At 43.0% G+C, this 23,924-nt stretch overlaps 1 protein-coding gene across 3 annotated transcripts in view; it reads right to left on the reverse strand.

Moving 5' to 3' along the window:
- The window catches only part of mad1l1 (mitotic arrest deficient 1 like 1), a 238,460-nt gene that overhangs the window by 147,795 nt on the left and 66,741 nt on the right, over positions 1 to 23,924 (reverse strand). For all 3 annotated transcript variants that reach the window (XM_061231225.1, XM_061231226.1, XM_061231224.1), the window contains 3 exons: positions 23,034 to 23,174; positions 10,918 to 10,974; positions 1,520 to 1,608 (listed from right to left, as the gene is read on the reverse strand). In XM_061231225.1, the coding sequence (XP_061087209.1) occupies positions 1,520 to 1,608; positions 10,918 to 10,974; positions 23,034 to 23,174 (287 nt within the window). The remainder of the gene's footprint in view (positions 1 to 1,519; positions 1,609 to 10,917; positions 10,975 to 23,033; positions 23,175 to 23,924) is intronic.

Consider the following 23,924-nt stretch of genomic DNA (forward strand, 5'->3'; position numbering starts at 1 on the left):
GAGTCTCCTGTGTGCTCATAAACGCTGGATGAGAAAACACAGCCAAGGCAAACACAGTTACATGCATTACCCGAACAACAGGTGTGGACATTATGTGGATATCAATGCGAATGTGAATATTAATAGACATGGGCTGAATGTGCAGACCAATTACAATCTCACCAGAGAGACTCGCTGCCCCTGTCTCGGCATTTCAGCCCCCACCTGCCGAGATCAGCCAATATTTAGCATTTAGAATATTTCCCTTTTTACCCAGTACATGAAAAAGGAATTGTCAAAGAGCTCTCTGTACACACGTGCAATGAGTTGACCATTTTAGATTAAATGAGGCAGCCTGTAGCCTAGTGCCTATGGTACATTACATTAATGGCATTTGGCAGACGCTCTTATCCAGAGCGATGTACAGTTGATTAGACAGGAGACAATCCTCCCCTGGAGCAATGCAGAGTTAAGGGCCTTGCTCAGGGGCCCAACGGCTGTGTGGATCTTATTGTGACTACACCGGGGATCAAACCACCGACCTTGGGTGTCCCAGTCATTTACCTTAACCACTACACTACAAGCTGCCCTAAAAGGGACACAGAAGGTTGGTGGTTCAAACCCTGGTGTAGTCACGATTACATCCACACAGCTGTTGAGCCCTTGAGCAAGGCCCTTAACCTCGCATTGCTTCGGGGGGGTACTGTCCCCAGCTTCGTCAAATCAAACGCAAGTCCGTTTAAATAAAAGCATCAGTTAAACAACAATTTATTTACATAAAAGCTTGCAGTGCAAAAAAAAAACCATCTATGCGTTCTGACCGGGTAATTTTTTTCCCCCCCACATTACACAGAAAAACAACAGGGTGAATTGAGAAGCTAAAACGGCACACCATCTGTAGGCTGCGTGCGAGGCTGTCGTGATCACCTGAATGAAAGCTAATGGAATCAGCTGGCAGCCGACGCCTCGCCTTCCCGGCTTCCCAGCGGGGCTTTTAGAGACAGCCCGCGCGTTCCTGTAGACGTTTCAGCCCAGAGAGGGGGCCCAGATGTACTCAGGAGAACGGCACGTCCTCGACGGCGAGAGGGAAACGGTCGCGTTCATCGGAGTTAAGAGCTCATTTACGACGGCCCCTTCTTCATTTCACACCGTTTTGACAAAGATATCATCGAGTTCTCCATCTGCAGTGTGAACTAATGGCTCTATATTTGCATGAAGGTTGGCCAGGAGCACAAGAGCATACGGCATTATGATTAAATGAAATTATTTGTTGGATAATGGGGCCCACAGAACTCCCTTGCTTGAAGTCAGGTCTCCCTCAGCATTGACTATAACAAACGTTGAAACAGTCTCAGTGCATCACGTTAGAACACCTGCCCTTTCGCCGTTCCTGACAGTTTTCAGGAAGATATCACCGCCTATCTGCAGCACGGACTAACGTGTGAAGGTTGCCCAGGGGCGCGAGAGCACACGGCATTACGGTTCAGTTACGTGTGCGTGCGTGCGGCTCCCATGATGCAGCGGGGCGGCAGCGGCTCACCTGAGGGAGCTGACCTCCTCTCCCACCACGGAGGAGCTGTTTTCCGCACTGCTGGCCTGCTTCTTCAGAACCTCCAGCTCCATTTCCGCCTGAAACAGAAACGCAATTAAAAAATAAACTCCGCACACACCGGTGCCCAGGGGGGACACCCGAGCGCCTCTCACGCCGCCATCGAAATGCGGCCAATGTTGCTGTATGATCCCGTCGGCGGGAAGAGTTAATACCCTGTAAATGTCATGACATACAGAAAACACAGAGTTTGCTGGAGGTCTGTTTTCACAGCTGAGTTTGCCCGAGCTCTGTTTTCACAGTGATGCACAATACGGACGCACCTGGAGGGTCCCATTCATATCTGGAGACGGAGTCGTATTTTATTTTTTATTATTTTTGTTTTCGCTCGAATGGCCCTCGGGCTCCACGGTGCTTTGACTCAAATGTTCGGCAGTCGCGCTGCAGAGGGGGAACTCCTTCCCCCAAGAGGAATAAAGGCTTCCTAGGGGCTTCAGGCATTCCTACACCACACTTGTCACAAACTGAGCTTGATATTACAATCACTTAGGTAATAAAGGCTTCGCACGGAAAAGGTTTCATTTTTCATTAAATGCACTTTCTGCTGAGAGTAACTAGGAATACCAGTAATGTGGGGACATACCATATACTGCACAGAAACAATCTACACTCAGCGAGCACTTTATTAGGTTTTTTTTTTTTTAGATTTCTACTGCTGTAGCCTATCCACTTATGATGTGATCAGAGATGCTCTTCTGCATACCACTGTATCTGGTTATTTGCATTACTGTGCTTTTCCTGTCAGCTTTGACCAGCCTGGCCACTCTTCTCTGATGTCTCTCATTAACAAGGCGTTTCTGTCTGCAGAACTGCTGATCACTATTACACCTGATCAGCAGTTCCTGAGATACTTAAACCGGTCAAAAGTCACTACCATCACATTTTTTCCCCATTCTGCTGGTTCATGTGAACATTAACTGAAGCTCCTGACCCATATCTACATGATTGTTTTCAATGCACCGCTGTCACACAATTGGCTGATTAGATAATCACATTAATAAGTAGGTGTAATAAAGTAAAAATGGTCCTAATAAAGTGCTTTGTCAGTGTGTCTAGACCAGCAATCTGTGGGTCTGGTAACATGACAATGAAACCATTTGACAAGGAGAACTGCAAGGTAATCCACAAAATCAACGCTGCAAAAAGACTCATTGACTCCTGAAATTCAACACGTCATTGATACTGACGTCATTTAGCCAGAAACCTGCGAATCAACAAGGGCACTAATGAGGGGAGTCTAAGGCCATAAACCGCAAATGAGCACCTAAAATAATTCCAGTTGTAAAACCGTTCAAAAGAAACTAGGAAAGAAAAAATTTACAATAAACCGTGACGACATCCAAACATGGTAGAAGACTCAGGCCCAATATCATGTTAACAAGCGGCATCTAATATTCTCTCATCAATCCCTTTCATCATCATATCAAGTGCGCTAAAAAGAGAGAACATATAAATTCAATTAATGAGATAACATCGGGGCTCCTTTAAGCGTCGATGACTCCCATTAACTACGGATTTCCAGGCCGTGCAGGGAATCCGCGAAACGGTGAGGGAATGGACAGGCCCCTTTGGCTCCGCGTCGCCATGGAGATGAATGGGCTGTTGCCACCGCCCTGCCCGTCCGTGGTGTAGCGGAGCATCAGACTGCGCGATATGAGGAAAATATGCGTTATGCGCTAACGTTGTTGTATATTGTGATGACTTGCGAAAAATAAACAAATATTGCGTGGGCACAGTTCTACTGTAATGTCTTTCCGCTTTAGGTACTAACATAGACCCCAGACGATGAATAGTCTATGCCAGAGGTGTCCAATCTTATCCTAAAAGGGCCGGCGTGGGTGCAGGTTTTTGTTTTAACCCAGCAGTAACACACCTGATTATACTAATGAACTAATCGTGGTCTTTAATCAAGACCTTGATGAGTAGAATCAGCTGTCTTAGTCCAGTGCTAAAACAACAACCTGCACACACAACGGCCCTTTCCGGATAAGATTGGACACCCCTGGTCTATGCCCACTGAATAAAAAAAATATAATAATTACTACATTATTTCCACAATGCATTTATTGAACAATGAACTGCCAATCAATTTAACAGAGCGTCATTTGAAAGAAATACTATTGAATTAAATCAAGCAGACGTGTTTATCGCGCGTGTTCGTATCGCGATGTCGATAAACGTGCGATACGAGCATAGCGGCGGGCGGGCGGGTGAGCGTTCGGTCTCGAGCGGGGCCCGCTGGCGGCTCCCTGACGGCGTGGAGAGATGGATGGGCTCCAGGCAGAGGTCTCCCCAGACCACCTGTGCACCATCTGCATCGCCTGTTTGTTTCCTGCTCTAAATGAAGATGCAGTGGGAAGGTGCGTGCGGCGTGATGGATTAATAAGACATTTGGCTTCTCTGTTTTTTCTGTTGCATTTTGGAAGGGGGGATGGGGGGGCGCGTGAACGTCACCGTGCAGCCCTTACTCACACTGCTTATTCAAAGGCCCAAATGCACCGGCGTTTCCTTCCAGGTTTCACCCTCTAAAATGCCCACAAAACACTGCAAAGAGTAGTCACACAGTCCCTAAGCCTACCTACAGAGCCCAATTCCCTCTCCCTCTCCACTTCCTGTGGTCTTGTGTTAACATTTCAGTCATCCAATAATTATGCAAAAACATACACCATATCACGTGTGAAAAATAGCAATTAAAGCGTCAAATATGTATACTTCTACCAAAATTGCTATCGTTTTACAGAACAGAACAAAAGTGGAAAGCTCCAGGATGTTATGTCAAAAACACCCCAAAAAAAAGAATGTGAACCTTGAAATAAAGGGCTTTTATTCAACCAAAACAGAGAGCACAAGGGGTAGGAGGAAATAAAAAAATAAAATAAAACTGCAGTAGTCTTGGCATATCATGTCAGAACGGTCCTGTCAATTTAAACAGGCTCTTTCTGTTGTGTTCAGGCCACAGACACTCGCCGAAACCATCGGAAGAGCGAATCTTCCGATTCTGCACGGACAGCGGTGAAAATGAACACTCTTCTGTTCCCTGTTTCTGCCATTTATTTTGCCCAATGGCGACGGCAAAGAAAATGACCGGGCCCAAGAAATGGGAGAATTTCACAGCGCGTCACATTTCATCAAAAAGACATTTGCGAGAGGACCGCAGGGCAGGAGCGAGAGGGACACAGAGAGTTAAAGCTCTCAGATGGAAGGGTACGCCTGTCACTGCAGCAACTGCCATCACGATCACACACGACTCCAGCCATGTCCACGAAAGGACTTAGTTAGTCAGCAAATATTGAAAATTAACAAATAAAAAAATAAGACAATGAATAATGAATGTGATGGGAGCTCATACAGGCAAACGTACGTAAGGCTAATACTGCAATGACTGGGGGTGCAAAAACATACCCAAACATACATAGGTAATGTTTGAAGCTATAATCAATAATTTAGCTTAATTCATTCATTTACAGACAATTTCCCCGAAGAATATTAAAAAGGCCGGCAAGAAAAACCCAAAAAATCTGCCACTGACAGGAGAAAACCATTAAGTGCCCTGTGACTAACAATCGCGAGAGCTCACTCATTCATTCAATATGATAGCACGTTCACGCAAAAGAAAACAGCCAATACAAAGGGCTGAAACGCAAGTCTGAAGTGCGGAAATCTTTTGGATTTCCTGTCAGTTATTAGGATGGGAAAAGGGTTGCAAAGTCGAATGAAAAACTGTCTGATCCCAGTAATGGCAATACAGCCATTTTATATTACTGGGCATTTTAATTTAATTTAGTAAAATGGGTTGTTTTAGCCGTGGGCGCTGATTTGCATAGAACACGCTTTCACGTTGCTGACTACTTCTTGAAAGCAGAGATGACGCTGAGGCGGGATTCTGCATTTTACGCACGTTTTCTTTAATTGAAAATAAAAATCACTTTTTTATTGATGTTAGTGTCTTTGAACTGCCCCCACCCCACACACTGCAAGGCTTGTGAGATCTTTCCTGGTTATTTACGTCCACCTTTCCACTGCACATTAACCCCCCCCCCCCCCCCCCAACTCATTTCCACCGCGCAGGACTCTCCTGGGCTTATCCCATCTTGCCTTAAACACCCAAACAGACTTGGGATTTGTTGTAAGATATTGCTGCGTGCGGCCGCATATTGAGTCTCCCAACAATATTGAGGAGAGAGCGATCAAGAACTTTCGGCTTCCAACTGTGGCTCTACAGCCTTGTTCCTCAGGATTTATACATGCAGCAGCCTCTATATCTCTGATGTAAGAGGCATAATTACTTTGGACCCAGTGGGCAGGGAATGCGTGTACCGGCAGCTCCCAGCCTCGAAGGACACCCTGGGTATGGCTGGGCAGCCTGGCAGCAATTTTACCCAGACACATTTAGCGTCTCAGACAAGCTTCAGGACCATGACTGCTCACAGAGGAAATTAAAGGAAAAAAAAAGGTACTTTGCTTTACAATGCACATACAGGTTTTTTTGTATGCAAGAAATTATTGGATGAAGCAGGCCTCCAACATTATCATGGCTGCACCCAAATTAGATACCTTTAACCTCTTTTAAGGTGCACATTTTACCTTTAAGCTTTTAAAAAATCTCGGTGTGGTCTGTGCTCTACATGAAAAATCACAAACCATTCTACAGTCACATATTACAAAATAGACCAACACGAGAAAACTTTTTGCTGCAAATCACAGCATGATTTTACCACCTTATAGACATTGAACAGCTGACGAGTTCCCTGCTGATAAACATTGTGGATAAACATTTCCACAAGTCCCATGATAGTCCCTCACTCCAGTCCCTTGACATCTCGGTTCCTTCACGCAAAGGAATCACATCAAAGGAAAAGCAGATTTATGTTTAAGTGGTTTACTGCTCTGAACTTCAAAGCGGCAGCTGGATGTTGAATGAGAAAATGAGACCAGGTTGCACTCTTTTTATTGAGTTTCTGAGGAGAGTCTGTGATAAAAGTTCAGACTGGCATCACTCTTTTAACAGCTTCCACTGGAGGTGGTGTTCTCAACAGGCCTCCTTTTCCTTAACAGCACACCAGTTCATGCTACAGTTATTTTTACATCAAAGATAAAATAGCTAAAACACAACCGTTCGTATATTTTACCATTTCCCATAGAAAAGTCATTGCGGTGCCTTCTCTATCCAGACAGCATCTTGCCCCAAAGCTCTAAGGCTGCACATCAATACGGTAAGACTGGTTTCGATTTAAAGCATTGAGCTCCCTCTCACCACTGTTCTCAAACCACCATGCCAGCCTTTTTCCACCAATAACAAAAAGATAGAGCCCTTTTCTGTTCTGCGCTAGTGTTATACAGTACCGATGTCTCAACTCCAGCAATAGGAAACATTCACTGTTTCTAAAATAAACTATCCTTGAAGCCAGCACTGACTGCCTGGGGGCTGGATCACAAAGCAGGATAACAGAGTTTGCTGGATAACTGCATCCAGTAAAACCCTCCCAAATCAGGAGGATGGACTAAAGAGAAAGAGCTGGTCTGGGTTTCACTCGGCACAGATATCCTGCTTCGTGATACAGGCCCCTGGTGTTCTCTAAAAAAAGCACTTCCCCATTTTGCAAGCATCTCACCGCCCAGGTACTGCATAGTTGGGGGCCAAGCAGTTAAGCTGCATAGGCACACAGAGTGTTTCTACATTTTCTTATTATCCATCAGCATCTTTTTCTTCTGGCTAGGGTGTCAATGGCAGCCCCCAGGACCGTATGGTAAAACCTTTCGGCACACTGATTGGGGACAGTCCCATGATTCATGTCTCCACCTCGAGCGCTCTAGCGCCACTAACAGATCAAAGTTGGAGGTACGTTTATGCATGCATGTTTTGAGATTTTAGAAAATGAGGTCCCGTTGGATTCCTTGGATTAAGCGGAGTTCAATGCATTGCCTTCAATGTCCTCCATGTCGGATTTTCTGAAAAAATGTAAACACTTGGACACAAATTTTGTCTAATCTTCACCAAATTTGGCAGAGATGTTCAGACCAAGCCTCACAAAAGTTATCACATGGATTTGTGATTTTCAAAAGCATTCATCCATCGCAGCCAATCAAAATTGGCAGTAAAGTCAGCAATAGTGAGTTCATATTTCAGCAACACTTGTATCAGACAAAAGTGTTCGTCCATTACCGCCAATCGAAAATGGTGGAGAAGTCGCCAAATTGGAAGTGAGGTCATAACTCAGCAATGTACTTCATGCTATGTAAAACCAACAATTCACCAAATTAGCATCCAAAAGTTTCCCAATTCCTGGCTCAGTCCCCTGCAATGACCTTTCCCCCTTAAAGGCAAATAAATGAAAGATTTGGACACCTTTGAAGACATTCATAAGCTTACATGGGTTCAATTGATCAATTAATTTCATTATTACATTACATTAAAGGCATTTGGCAGAAGCTCTTATCCAGAGCGAGGTACAGTTGGTTAGACTGAGCAGGAGACAATCCTCCCCTGGAGCAATGGAGGGTTAAGGGTCTTACTCAAGGGCCCAACGGCTGTGCGGATCTTATTGTGGCTATACCGGGATTAGAGCGACCAATCTTGTGGGTCCCAGTCATGTACCTTAACCACTACAGGCCGCCCCTGTTATCATTATGCATGATGATAACATAGAACAGAAGAAGGGGAAACAAAAACCTTCAATTGAATCTTTTTTTTCCTTTACGGATAAAGATTCTGAAATGGAAAGACTGAGAGGAAAATAGATGCAAACTGACCCAGCAGCAGATCTTTAATGGCAGAATGTGAGTATAAACCCCAGTCCCCGGAGCAGATTACAATACACATGCTTGGATAGAGATGGCGGGGCTGGAAAGTATAGGGCATGGCTGATGAAGAATAAACAATAAGTGTGTGTGCGTGTGTGTGCGTGTGAGTGCGTGTGTGTGCGTGTGTGTGCGTGTGTGTGCGTGTGAGTGCGTGTGAGTGCGTGTGAGTGCGTGTGAGTGCGTGTGAGTGCGTGTGAGTGCGTGTGAGTGCGTGCGTGTGTGTATATATATATATTCATAAATGAGTGAGTGTACGTGCGAGCGTACATCTGTAACCCCACCTAGTCTCAAGCTATATCAGGCCATCCTGAGATGACACTGAAGGCTCCATTCTCAGGTAGACTTTTGCAGCAGGTTATTAATAATTCAGAACGTACACACACAAACAGCAATGGCGGTGTGTTCCTTCATGAGACATGGGCTACAACATTTTGGGATAAATAAAGCGGAAAAGGGGGGGTGGTTAAAAGTGGCATCGTGGAAAACCAAAGGAATAAATTATTTCCCTGGTGGCCGGTGAAAACTGTTCCCTGCACATTGTGATTAATAGCACAGAGATGCTTTGCCAGCAGGCGTAACCACAGCAAGGTATTCTACATGCTGAAAATGCTCATCTCTCAACATCCAGCCCAATAATGAGGACCTGGACGCAAATGGCTTTGGGGTGAAGTAATTGAAATGAGTTGCTTTTAAACCAAGCGTGTGAACAGTAGAATATAATTACAGGAGAGTAACTCGGTGACGCGAATATTTTAATCTTGAAGCGTTTTCAAACTGTCAGACCACATAATCAGCTCACCCTGTAAATGAGTCTAAACAACGCTCGCCAACTACGCACAATTCTTGTGATGTTTTACTGATGAGACACATTAGTCTTCTTCGCGACAACAATCAAAAAGGCCTTTCTCCCCCTCCAGTTCTGATTCTAATGGGGTGGCGGCCACGTTCTGCGCTGCCTCTTTGGTGAGAATTTAATTACATTTTGGAAAGTGATGGAGCAGGGAAATGGGCCACCAGTCCTGATCCTACCAATTAATGCAGGATTGTCAAAGTGTAGCTCACACTTTCTCTTCGGTAATTAACTAATGAGCTTTGACTTTCCAATAAACAAATAACAAAGTGGCTCCAACCATTCTCTAACATTTGCAGAAGTCAATTAATCACACTTTAATAGAATAGGAGGGTTGTGGAATCCTGACATGGCTACACGCACATTTTCCTTTCCCATACACATACAGTACTTTCCTTTTGATCAAAATATGCACTAATATGCAGCAACAAATGTCACTTCTCAACCCAGTTTGTGCACATTAAGTCAAAAATCTTTATGATCAAGTTAATTAAAGTGACAAAGAACTTTAAAAACTGACATTATGTTGGGAATAGCACCAGTCAATAAAAAAATGGATGGCTTTTCAATAAATATGTCGAGGAAAGTACATTAGATAGAAAGGCTCTTGGAACTCATGTTATTCTCAAATTCTACAAAATAACTGCTCTAATGAGGGAAAGAAGACAAATACTATTTTTGTCATCAAATTACAGTAAGAATTTATGCGAATTCCTCGAAAAACATCCGCTTACAGGACTGAATATTCCTTGTTTTTTTTTTCAAAATGAAGAATGATTTCGCCTCTATCATTTGCCATTATCTTAGCAGTGCCAGGCTCCTCTTAGAACCTAGCTATACACCATGTTTAGACAGATGTGGTCCCCATTGCAGCCCCCCCTGATAATTAAGGAACACAAACAAGCATTTCTGAACCCGGCATCAAGGAAGCACTCAAGATATTTCCTTTAGCCTCAGGTTCAATCCAACAGTAGAGAGGAGACGTCGATTACATTCAACCGCTTTCCTTCTGCTAATTTACCTCACCTGGATCGGGTTACTACAATGAGAAGCCGCTGTCTTTGAGAGGACTCGTATCGTACGGGCACTTAGCTGTTTTACAACCGAGCGATTCCTGTCCCAGAGTGAACAAAGGGGAACACGGTTTTCAATTTAAAAGTGGCACTGAAGCATGAACAATGCGTTTCCACAGGTAGCAATGTTCTTTAGCGATGCCATCCCATATAGACTGGGCTTTCTCCACCAACAGCCTACAGCCGGTTCAAAGACAATTATTATTCTCCTCCTATCAGATAGGGGTAATGCAAAGCGGGAGGCGTCCCAAAGGCTGCTAGAAGTAGTCATACACCAAGATTTATGGCAACGTGCCTGATCACTTAATCTTAATGCAAGTGTTCAAAATCTATGCTATAAATCTTAGAACCAAGAGTCAAGGAACAAAGAACTATGGCTGAAGGTTTATAGGGCGGTTTATGTTGCAAAAAATTATTCTCGTTCTAATTCATGGTAAAGCACAGCCACCCTGCATCAAAATTCTGAGCAGGACATCAACACCCCATACTAGATTAACAAGTACTGTAGGAGACTGGAGGTAGGGGGAAGAAAACAAGAAAAACTGACCCACGTACGACACAAAACGAAAGTCGGAGAGGTGAAGGTGGGGGTGGTCTGTACTTACAGTTTGAGCCTGGAGCTTATAGGAGCCGGCTTCCTCTTGTGCCTTGGAGACCTGAGCCTACAAAAAAAACAAAACACAAAAACTAAGTGAATCTTTTAAATGACGGATCTCTGGTGTGCGAATAGGCGTAAGGATGGTAAGATTTTAAAAAAGCACCCTGTTTAACAGTGACAGAGCTGTTTTAAGGGGCAAGGAATACCCTTTTGAATTTGGTACTGCATCGCTAAAATGACAAGAATAAGCTGAAGTGACCCTAGAAGAACAGCTGACAGGAAGACAGAATTCTTGGTAGGAGAGACTAACGGCAGCAACAGAAAATGGCATAATATACATTTTTAGTTGGTGTCCAACACGATCCTGAAACAAAATGGGCTGAAACTCAGGTCAAGGACCAATTAACTTGACTTCACCCTGCAAAGCAGGCCAATGCACTTTTGCTAAAAGGTTCTGGAAACAAAATAAGCAGAAACACGGCCTGTTTTAACTACTGTGATAATATAATCTCATTACAGAGCTTAGAGTAGTTGCCTCAAACACCGTGTTAGCAGTGGCTGTGCAATGCTGCATTATGTATAAAGGCCTATATTATTTTAACTATTTATACGGAACATGAGCCAATGTATTGGAGTACATTTAATTTTTAAAAAACAGATTCCAACTTCTATTGAAGAGGAGCTCATCACGCCATGTTCCAGTTGTTACTTGCTACTGCTATATCGAATGAGAAGATTGAGGTCTGGAGTTGACCCAGCCTTCAGCTCAACTTACAGAAGCTGTGGGAACAACCGGAGACCATTTTAAGCAAATGGGGCATGGGACCAGTACTTACTGTACTGATACAAAGACAAGAAAGACAATGAGGAAACACAACAATTCTTACTGTGAAGCCAAATAACTGTCATTCATTGTAACAAGGGTGCGTTCACAATTAAAGCAATTTACGCTCTCCTCTGAAATTCCTGACGCATTCAGGAAACACTTAATGACGAAGCAAGTAATGAGAAAACCGATGCACACAGGAAAATAAAATATGGAGAATTTTGCACACTGCAAATCAAGAAGGTTAAGATAAACATACTACTGTTGTTCCAAAAAAAGTCAAATTTATAACATCAGTGCTTTAAAGCTGGAGGTGAAGAAATGACTGCATACATGATCAGTGCTCTAAAAAAACAAAAAGCAATGTGTATTACAATACACTCATTCAACAGCTAAAAAGCGAGGAAATCTACAGAGCACATTGTAAAATAATATTTGAATTATTAGAATTAGTGTGGTATACATTTGCGCGGTTATGATTTTATTAATCTTTAGAATAGGCTACAAACACTGCAGTTGGAAATAATGGCACTTGCAGGGACTATACAAAGTGGGCTCTAGAATTATTGGCACCCTTATATGCACAAAAAATAATAATACAGTTACTGACAATGTGTAAAGCAGTGTGCTTTATTAATAATTCAATGGAATAAAGTCCTACATTAAAAAAAAAAAAAAAAAGATTTCCCCAAAAAACAGGTTCCACAATTACTGGTTTAATACCACTGGCAAAGATGACAGCCATATATGATTAGTGATAAGGTTAGAGAACCCATTTGGAAGGATTTCTGACCATTCCTACATGCAGAACTTTTCAGAATCGTTGATATCCTTGGGACACCCCCCTCTTTAGTTCAGACCACAGGTTCTTCATGGAATTTAAATCTGGAGATTGAGATGGCCATTACAGAACATGGCTGTTGGACCATTTCTGGTGGATCTTCATGTATGTTTTGTGTCATTGTCTTGCTGGAATGGACAATCTACCTATGACCAAGTCTCAGCTTCCAGGCAGAGGCAAGCAGATTTTCTGGTACTTTGTTGAATTCATTGTGCCATTGAGCCACCCTGGACCACTGGCAGCAAAACATTTCCATATTTGACAGTTGGTAAGGTGCTTCTCCTCATATGCACTCCATTTTTCTGCCCAAAACTTTTAATTTATAATCTGACCATAGCACACTCTTCCAGTCATAACTCCAATAAGGTTTGGCAAACTCCAGATGCTTGATTTGTTTATTGTGCTCAAAAAGGGCCGTCTTCATGCCACCCTTCCAAAGAGTTTGTTGGTATGGCAGTGCCATTTTCTTTTTAGACCCCAAGACACAACCAATCTCTGCAATTCTGCAAAACTCACCATCTTCCTTACCGTCCGTGGGGATAATATGCACTTGCGTCCTCTTCCTGGCTAGTTTGCAACCATTCCATATGCCTTTGTATTATTGCCCTTATAGTGCTAAGTGGTATGTTTAACCATTTTTACACATTACCCGACTTGTGACTTCACCGTTCCTTGCATTTTGGGATTTTGCATGCCTGTTACCTAATTGTACACTCTATTTGAACAGCAAGTTATGGAATGACACAATATAGTTCCTTTAGACTGACATTAACTAAATTACGTAAAATGGCATCGGCAATTCCACTTTGATATAATTTACAATAATCGTTAGGGGTGGCAATTTTGGCACCTGTGGTTTTCAGAAAAATGACTAAATCAAAAAAGTTAATCAACAGCAGATGTTTTTAAATAAAAGTATATCGTTCTCCCATATGTTTGAACAGAAAATATAGATAATTATCCATGTTGTTTATTATAGCATTTTTTTCTCCAATTTTATTAAAAGTGCCAATAATTCTGGAGCCTACTACATGTATACAGCATAAACACAGAATAAAACAAATAAATTTAAAAAACACACTTTGGCAATGCAGATTTTTACAGACGGCAAGTCATTTAGCACATCAGATGGCATGCTACAATGTTATCAGTGGTGAAAAGAGGAAAAGCAAAGATGTATGAAGACGTTTGTTGCTAGTAAACCTGAGGTGCTAAAACACATTTCAGCAATAGCTGTTATTTCGGTTTTGCCAATCACACCTTTCGAAATTGGAGTCGGGTTTTCTTGGCTCACGTTTATACAGGGAAGTCAATGCCATTCTGCACTTGGGGGCCTACTTTAATGTTCTTCCATAAAACTGAGCTCAAGAGCAATGGTCCCTGTGCAGTGAAACCTTCACCAGGACAGGAATTATGGGTGGATGAACTTCCATTCCATTGGAAACCCACAGTGTGACCCTCGTTCGGTCTTTATGAGCTGATGCCATTGAAAACATTTGTTTCACGTGGGAAAATGTACCAATATAACAAATATATACCCACTGAGGATTTTATTAGGTATTTATTAGACTTATTTTTTTGGTCTTCAACTGCTGTAGCCTATCCATTTAGAGGTTTGAAGCGTGTGTTCAGAGATGCTCTTCTGCCCACCACTGTTGAAATTTGCTTTACTGTCACCTTCCTGTCAGCTTCGACTAGTCTGGCCCTTCTCATCTGACCCCTCTCATTAACGATACTTTTTTTTTGCCCGAAGAACTGCTGCTCCCTGGATGTTTTTTGTTTTTCGCACCATTCTCTGCAGAGACTGTTGCGTGTGAAAATTCCCTGAGATCAGCAGTTTCTGAGATCAAACCACCCTGTCTGGCACCAATAAACATTTCACGGTCAAAGTCACTGAGATCACAACTGAACCCCTTGACCTTGTTCTGCAAGCTTTTATGAATTTCACTTTGTTTTACGTCACTCTAGATAAGAGCGTCTGCTAAATGCCTTGTAATATAATGTAATGTAATTTAGTTGCTGCCACATGATTGGCTGATATTTGTATTGGTACACAAGCTGGTGTACAGGTCTACCTAATAAAGTGGTGACAGAGTACATCTAGCCTTCTATAGAAAAGCCTACTTTTTAAGAAGTAAGACTTTACAAAGCTGAAAGAGCAAGGACACAGGGGCACTGTGTGCCCACTTGACCCTGTGTCATGACGGTACTTCAATACATATCGGCTTTTCAAAATGGCACCTCGCTCCACATGGTATCATTGTATCAGCACTCAAAGACTGGAGAATGGGTCGCTATGGCTCCAAACATTCTCTCACCTGCACTTCCTTTCCGCTTTTAGTAACATAGTGAAAGCCGTTTGCAAGCATACTGCAGGTAAGAATAACTTGTATGTAGTGAAGAAAATCTACACTTCCATGATTGTTTATTCCAGATCCAACATTTAAAAACGTATGTCTCCACCGAATGCATCTATTTGTGCAATGAAATTCTTCATTATTCCTTGTGTTTAAAAATATATACATATCCATTTTTTTAAAGACTCTTTTGAATATGGGGGGTGGGGGGGGGGGTGCAGGGAAGCCGTCTGCTTTCCGGTCTACGTTCCTGAAATTGTTGTAATAGAAGAAGTCAAAAAGGAGAGAAGTATACTAGCAGAAACAATAGGGGTCCTACTCACCCTGGGTTCGTTGGCATTATGTTATTAAAACACACCAGAATATTGGTTTTATTTGCCCAAATCTGCTTATTCAAGCAATGGGTCCGCACTCTCGTATTTACAATACATCACTTGTAACAATAAGGTCAACTGGAACGAATGCTATCCTTACAGGTAAGCTGCACAGTATGTCTGTAGAGGCCACGATACTTGCTGCACAAGAAAACACCAACGAAAAATGTGTATTTTAATATCTATGGAGTGAAGTGTCGAGTGGCTTTTATCTGGATCTCTCATTTAATAATGAAAAAGCTTTGCCCAGGGAGGGTGCATTTGCAAATTGGTTGGGTTTGGTGGGGAAAGAGGTTGGTGACTATAAATTACTTGCTGTTGATATTTTAATTCACCGCCAAAGGTGCTGGTTGGAGGAAATTGTGGAAATATGACGCTCAGCGTATTTAGTAGTAATTATTCTTTTGTTGATTGTGTTTGTGGTTTGAACGGAACTCCCACGTTCAAATAAAACCATTAATTTGCCTCCTAAATTCTGCAAACGTCATAAGCGATACGAGGTCGTAGTTTATCGGTATTGCTGCTGTAGCATTCCTCAGCCTGGAGGTCTGCTTTCAGCTTCAGGTTTGGGGTTGCACAGAAACGTTCATTCACATGCCTCATTTACTGTACTTTTCACATGAAGTGTCCTTCTTCGGGAGCTAAGAGATAGAAGTAAACAAGATGAAAGAAGAAGCGGTGTGTTTGAAGTGGGCCTGGAGATCGGGATGGCTGTGGGGGTAAGCACCTCAGCAGATACGGGCCATTGGGTCCAATTTTACTCCTTGTCACCATGAGTGGTAGAAGTACCTCATCTTCAAAGTGCCACTTCTTTTTCGCTGAATATAAAGAAGCACCTGTACAGTACCTTCAGTCTCATCGGCTGCAGACCTATCGACACCACAGCGCTCCTGCGCGAGGAACATGGGATGGGTTAACAACTAACAGCTAATATACACTCACCGAGCACTTTATTAGGAACATAAATTCATTACACCTACTTATTCCATACGATTATCTAATCACACAATCGTGTGGCAGCAGACGAGCATCTCTGAACAAACAACGCATCATAACTAAGTGGATAGGCTACAGGAGTAGAAGTAAAAAATAAAAATAAAAGTCTAATAAATACCTAAAGTACTTACTGAGAGTAGATGCAGAGTAAGACTTTCTGCTTATTTACATTATGGTGCAAAGATCTCAAAAAAAATTGGGGGGGGGGGGGGGGGGGAATTAGACAAATATAATTAAATAATTTACGTTTTAAATATAAAAATTACTATAAAGAGCAGTGAAGAGCGGTTTACCCACATACTTATGTCATTTCTGAGACAAGCAGACATAAAGACACGTTCATCTATAGTAAACTGCGCATGTTGTCTCCCACTTTCTACACGCCTAAGAAGATTAGCACAAGGATTTAACAAGCTTTCATTAGACAGAGGATGTTTATTTCTGTCACAAGCCAAAGTTATACACCGTATTTCAGTTTAACATATTTTTCTCATGTAAGGTTATAAAACAAAAGCATAATCTGTGTGAGATTTATGGCTTTGCAATAAATACATATGCATATAACTAGAATATACGGAGTTATTTTAATATACTTGCAGTACTGTTTGAAATGTAAATGCGTTACAATGCCCTAGAGCCACACTTGGAGAAAGGGCTTTTCAAATGTTTTCTAAAGTGACAGGGGCATTTGCATCGGTACGATGCAAACAATTTAAGGCTCATTTTCACAAAGTACGAATCTCATTGTTTGAGATTTTGACAGCATGACAGCTGCCTCAAAAAGTATGACCATTAGTGAAATTTCACAGCAGGACATTTTCAAATGCATTAACTTACAAATGCTTATGGGAAGTGTGACTGCAAGGTTTATTCAAGAATTTACTTAAACTCATGGAGACAACTGTTAGTCTATACAGCCTACATAACACAGCCAATTAGTAACAATTACTAACCTGGAAGTTACTTAGCAAGTGCATATAGAGAAGCACAGTATGCATTTCGAATCAGATGAAAACGTAATTACAATTTAAGAGTCATTTCACTCACCATTTCTGCCTGGTTCCGCCTTCTACACAATCTAGAAAAATGCATTCTGGGGTGGGTAGAGTGGGTGTGTCCATCTAACTGGCATAAATTATTATCTAACCAATCAGGTGCCATTAATGTCCCGTGCAGTATTATTCCACAACAGTTAGATTTCTGACTTTGAAAATGAGCTGTTAAATGTTATCGAACAAATGTGCAGGCGTCGATATCTTGATTGACAACTATGTGACGTAGAGGCACCCTGAAAAGTTTAGACATCACATTTGGGGGGGGCCCAAAATAGACTTTAACTGGCACTGGCACTGCCCTTTTCTGGCTTAAATCCTATCTCTCGGACAGACAACAATACATCAGCATAAACAACTGCAACTCTGCCACTGTTCCCCTCTCACACGGTGTCCCCCAAGGCTCAGTGCTTGGTCCCCTCCTCTTCATACTACATGCTCCCCCTCGGGGATATCATCCATCGTCACAATCTCCGTTTCCACTGCTATGCCGATGACGTCCAGCTGTACATCTCCACCAAATCCATCTCCCCTGTCACTCACTCCACCCTGACCAACTGCCGGACCGAAATAATATCTTAGATGCAAGTCACTGAACTGTGAAAACTTGGAAATTATCATTATCGGTTCTAAAGCTGTCATCAAAACCACTCACAACCTTTCCCTCACCATCAACAGTGTCAGTGCTCCCCTCTCCTCATATCCATAACCTTGGAGGAATTTTTGACAATAACTCTTTTCACAAACACGTAAATCACACAGCGAAAACTGCTTTTTCACCTCAAAAACATTGCCTGCCTCCGCCCATTCCTCTCCTTCTCTGCTGCTGAAACCCTGATCCATGCCCTCATCACATCCCGCATTGATTATCCCTGATCCATGCCATCATCACATCCCGCATTGATTATCCCTGATCCATGCCATCATCACATCCCGCATTGATTATCCCTGATCCATGCCATCATCACATCCCGCATTGATTATCCCTGATCCATGCCATCATCACATCCCGCATTGATTATTGCAACAGCATCCTCTATGGCAAATCCTCCAAAATTCTCAATAAACTTCAGTTCATTCAGAACTCTGCTGCCCGACTGCTCACCCACTCCCGGTCCTGTGACCACATCACTCCTGTCCTTCAATCCCTCCACTGGCTTCCGGTTAGACAACAAATTCAATTCAAACTCTTACTCATCACCTACAATGCTCTCCCTAGCCAGGCTCCCCCCTACCTCACCGACCTTCTCCACCACCACACTCCCTCCCGCAACCTCTATTCATCTGATGGCAACCTGCTGTCTCTCCCACTCAGGACCAAGCACCAGACTTGGGGAGACAGGGCCTTCTCCATCGCAACCCCCACCCTCTGGAACTCTCCCCAAATCCATCCCTGACTCTTCCTCTCTTTCCATTTAAAAAATCCATAAAAATCCCTAAAAACCTTTTTAAAGCTGCTTTTAATGCCTGATTTTATGTCTTTGTTTATTCTTTGATTGTCATTTTATTTTTTTGTTGTACCATTTCATTGTATTTTAATCATTGTAACACTTATGTAAAGCATCTTTGAGTACCTTGAAAAGCGCTCTATAAATAAAATGTATTATTATTATTATTATTTTCAGGATGAACTCCGTCAATGCTGCAAAATCCAAGGCGGTCAACACTTTCTATAAGGTGCTTCACTGTCAGTGCATTTGAAATTCATTGCAGACAGAATTGGTAAAATTGTCAATATGTAAGCCTGACAAGGGAGCAGCAAAGGGCGATGAGCACAGACTACCCTGGAGCATACGTTCAGCTCTCCGCCGAAAACTGAATGAAATATTTTCGCTGAAGGGCTCCATTGCATATTTCCATTTCAATATATGTCCATACAGATAATGCATTTCTTTTTCTGCTGAAAGGATATGTACGGTACTTACAGCTGTGGAGTGCATAGAGGCTGAGTCAAAGGTGATACTACAGTATTCTGCTTTACACCCTCTCTATGCATTTGGCAGCCTCGTGCAATAGGCTGCATTGCACTCGAATACATTTTCGAGAGGGTGTTACTAATGCATCCCTCATGAGTAGGATTGGGATGTGATCCGAGGATGCTGCTGACTGACTCTGTCCGCAGCCTGCTTTGAAATCAGGATGCTTTCTGTGCTGCGAAAGGGCCTCTTGGGTTGGCAGAATTGATCGATGCGACCCCTCTGCCTTTAGGCAAAGATCTGACAATACATCAACAACTTCGGCAGCTGACCCGCAGCGGTCATGAACATTCCTCCTGCATTCATCAAACCCTTCTCAACGCTAGGGGGATACCAGCAGCCTTGAGAAGGCTTCTTGTGTTTCAGAACATACACTCACTGAGCACTTTGTTAGGTAGACCTGTTCACCAGATAGCTAATGCAAATATTTAAATCAGCCAATCATTTGGCAGCAATTAAATGCATAAAAGCATGCATGTTTTTTTGTTTTTTTTCAAATGTGATCTATGTGACTCTCGGTGCCAGACAGGGTGGTTTGAGTATCTCAGAAACTGCTGTTCTCCTGGGATTTTCATGCATAACAGTCTCTAGATTTTGCAGAGAATGGAGCGAAAAACTAAAAACATCCAGTGAGCCGCAGTTCTGCAGACAGAAATGTGTTGCGAATGAGAGAGGTCAGAGGAGAAGGGCCAGAATGGTTGAAGCTGACCGGAAGGTGACAGTGATGCAAATAACCACGCATTACAACAGTGGTATGCAGAAGAGCATCTCTGAACACACAACGCGTCAAACCTCTAAGTGGATAGGCTACAGCAGCAGAAGACTTAAGTCTAATAAATACCTAATAAAGTGCTCACTGAGTGTATATCCTACGTATACAGTACACGCTAGATATATGGCCCCTGACCCAAAGAGCAGATGCAATATCACAGCCAGGTGGAAAGGGACTTCATTTCTCTTTTTGTACCGAGGAGCAGGGAAAATTCAAAGCAAGCCAAGCAGACAAGGTACCGGCATTGCGGAGACAATGTCAGTGTTTTTAGAAAGAGATTCTTGAATTGCTCTACCTGACCAAGTGTATTAACTGAACATGGATGAAAGCAACAGCCAATTCTTTTGAAGCATGGATATAATACTACATCTAATGAAAGCTTTGATTATAAAAGGAGAACACAATTTAACATTTAAGAGTAAAAAATAGTTTTTCAATGAGGAACGAGAGGTCCAATAGGCTAACATTCATTCGGTCAAATTACAAGATAATGTCTTCATACACATTAAAACTAAAAAGCCATGAGAGTTCATTTCTGACAAGGTTAATGCAGTGGGTGTTTGATGTACTGAGGACCCAAAACACTATTTCCCTCAGGACCAAAGTCAGTGCCTCTGAATATACAATTGGCAATATAACAGCTGGAATCACGGCTTGTGTTCCTTTAATAAGACGCTGATGGGAAAAGATACTTCATAATCATAATTTCCTCATACAGAAATGGTCATTAGTACAGAGAACCCTTTATTCTTGCAGCCATACCAGAAAAAGCAGGTGATTTCTGCCCCTAACACCGATAACTGCTGCCATGTCAGTGTGCGTGAATGGACCTACTCCTGCTTTCTCCAGGCGTTAAATAATCCCGAAGGTGCGATCAGTTATGCTGCAATTATTATATACAAAGTGTCATATGCATATTTTACATTCTTTGCCACATTTTTATAATTCTACTTTCAGAACTACTTTCAAATTACACAGACACTGTTACAAAAATACACGTTTTTACAGATGAGAATTCCCATTGTCAACACCTCACCCACCTCAATGGGAACTTGCATGACCTCAGGAGATCGCAATTCAGCAACAAATGTCCCAATTCAGCAAGAGAGAGCTCTGAAGCCCTGCAGGCCTTTAACATACCTTTTATTAGAAACCGAAAGACTGTAGGTATCCTATTCCATCAATGAAGTATCAAAAGTGTAACTTAGTCACGTTTTGATTACACAGCGTTACATTCCACAGTGTAATGAAGGATACATACTGTATATGAGAAGTGAGACATGCATGAGGGACTTGGTTCAAAATCAGTTTAGAAAAGAAGGCAGAGAAGAGTGCACCTGAGAAGCTGACATATGCTGTACACTATGTTCCAACTTTGAAGGAAATGGAAGGCATAGTGTCAGGAGTAGGGTTTATTTGACATGGAATAAACCTACAGGAAATGGTGTTTCATATGCTGACACTCTGTAAGCATAACCGCACAGCATCGCATATAAAATGCATATAACTGCGTTCTCTGCCCTTGTCTTCTTAGAAGTGTGGTCTCCCGTTCTTGGTATTGAGAAAACTCTGAGGAAGACTAACCAACAGTCCTGTGACATCAGAACTGATGAGGGAGACTTCCTTTCAAAAGAAATTCAGCACCCATTGGTAAAGTGGCGCACAAACACTGTGCCTTCTCCCAGTCTCCCACTCCTCCAAGCTTCACCCTTGGTTCCTGTGTATCTCTCTCCCATACAGTAACTCCGTGCCCATGGCTAGGTCAAAGCCAAACAATAGATCTTTTGTTGAGGTATCCCATAAGTAGGCTGAGTGAGACCAGGCTACGCGGGAGACTCATTACCTGGGCAGAGACGTGGAAGTGTAATGTGAAATGTAGTCAGCATAGTCTCGGTATGCCAGACAGCTTGTGACTTTGTAGTCAGTGAGCACTGCACCTCCTCTGTAGCCTCCTCTCTCAGATTGCCCTGCTGTCTCCAAAAGGCTGGAAGACCTTCAGGTCCGCTGAGTGTGATTCGCAATTTGCCCAGCTGTTGCCAATTTCCTTCAACAGATATATTTATATGTCCGGAATATTCTTCTGGTAACTGTCCACATGTTCAGATTTGTCCTAACTCTCGGAGCAGATTTCTAAGCCAGGATATTGCTATATTTGTCTTGTTTGGCCCTCATTTTCTTGTCATTTTGTCACACCCTAGTCAAAGGAGAAATAAAGCAGCCACGGGCCACTAGCCTGCCATTTTGTTTATCTGTTCACCATCCGGCAAGGTGACCGCACCTGTCACCGTGTCCGAGTGCCTGAACAGCCAGGCTAATGAACACTGTGTGTGTGCGTGTGTGTGTGTGTGTGTGTGCGCGTGTGTATGTTCGTGTGTGTGTGTGTGTACGCGAGTGTGTGTGTGTGTATGCGTGGGTGTGTATACGCGTGTGTATGCGTGTGTGTGTGTGTGTGTGTGTGTGTGTATACGTGTGTGTGCGCGTGTGTATGGGTGTATATATACGTGTGTGTGTGTGTGTATTCGCGTGTGTATGCGTGGGTGTGCGAATGCATGTGTATGCGTGGGTGTGCTTACGCGTGTGTATGCGTGGGTGTGTGTACGCGTGTGTGTACGTGTGCACGTGTCTATGGGTGTGTGGGTGTGTGTGTATATGAGTGTGTGTGTGTGTACGTGTGTGTATGCGTGTGTGTGTGCGTGTGTGTGTGTGTGTGTGCGCGCGTGTGTGTGTACGTGTGCGCGTGTGTATGGGTGTGTGGTTGTGTGTGTATATGCGTGTGTGTGTACGCGTGTGTATGCGTGTGTGTGTGTGTGTGTATGCATGTGCGCGCGCGCGTGTGTGTGTGTGTGTGTGTGTGTGTGTGTGTGTGTGTGTGTGTGTGTGTGTGTGTGTGTGTGTGTGTTGGTGTGGGAGAGGGGAGGACTGGTCTTACCTCCATCTCAGAGCTGTGAGCCTGGGCCTTCTGCAGCATGTCTTCGGCCTCCCTCACACGGCGGGTCAGCTGGGGGGAGTACTCGCTGGCGGCCAGTTCGTTGTCGTAAGACTCGAGGATGGCCCTCATCCCGTCCCGTTCCTGGGGAAGAGAACGCAGTGCTTTACCCCGGTACTTCACTTCATGTTGCTCCTCATCACCACTGCAGAATGACCGAAGGTTCAGGTATAAGGCTCCACACTGCACGTCTTTGGAGAAACAACAATCATTCAAACCAAAACAAACAAAAAAGACAGATTTCTCCACAACTTTGTGTTCAACAGACTGAAACTATAATAACCCATAATTCCTCTCGCTCTCCGGCCCAGTAATATGAAATCCACGCAGCACAGCGGCACAGGGAAATGAGGTAGAGGAGAAAATAAAATAATGGATACACTTTGTCTTGGGTAAATGCAGCAAAAAAGGCTGCCGTGATTGCAATGTAAAGCACTAAACGCATCCACAAGAAGCCTACACACAGTCCCAGAGACTGAGCTTCAGAAGAAACGCCATTTGCTACGAGCATTTTCCTTCCTCACGTCCGCCTTGCCTTCCGTAATAACCAACTTTATCCACAGAAGCTAAATTGCCACAATATTGTCGCTGGTGATTTTTGAAAGTCATGTACAGATGTGAAACAATTGCTCAATTACAATTATAGGAGAGAGTTTCAAATTCTATTCAGGGACCATCATGAATTTAGTCAAAAACGCTGTACTTGCAGTACAATTTCTGACCACATTTCAACATAAATGCTGATAAAGGTATTTGGTACATAGCTGAAACGTATAGCACATAGTAATGCAGTATATTCCAGGGGTGTCGTCCTGGAGGGCCACAGTGTCTGTA

The sequence above is a fragment of the Conger conger genome, chromosome 2 (genome assembly GCF_963514075.1).
Source record: "Conger conger chromosome 2, fConCon1.1, whole genome shotgun sequence".
NCBI lineage: Eukaryota > Metazoa > Chordata > Actinopteri > Anguilliformes > Congridae > Conger > Conger conger.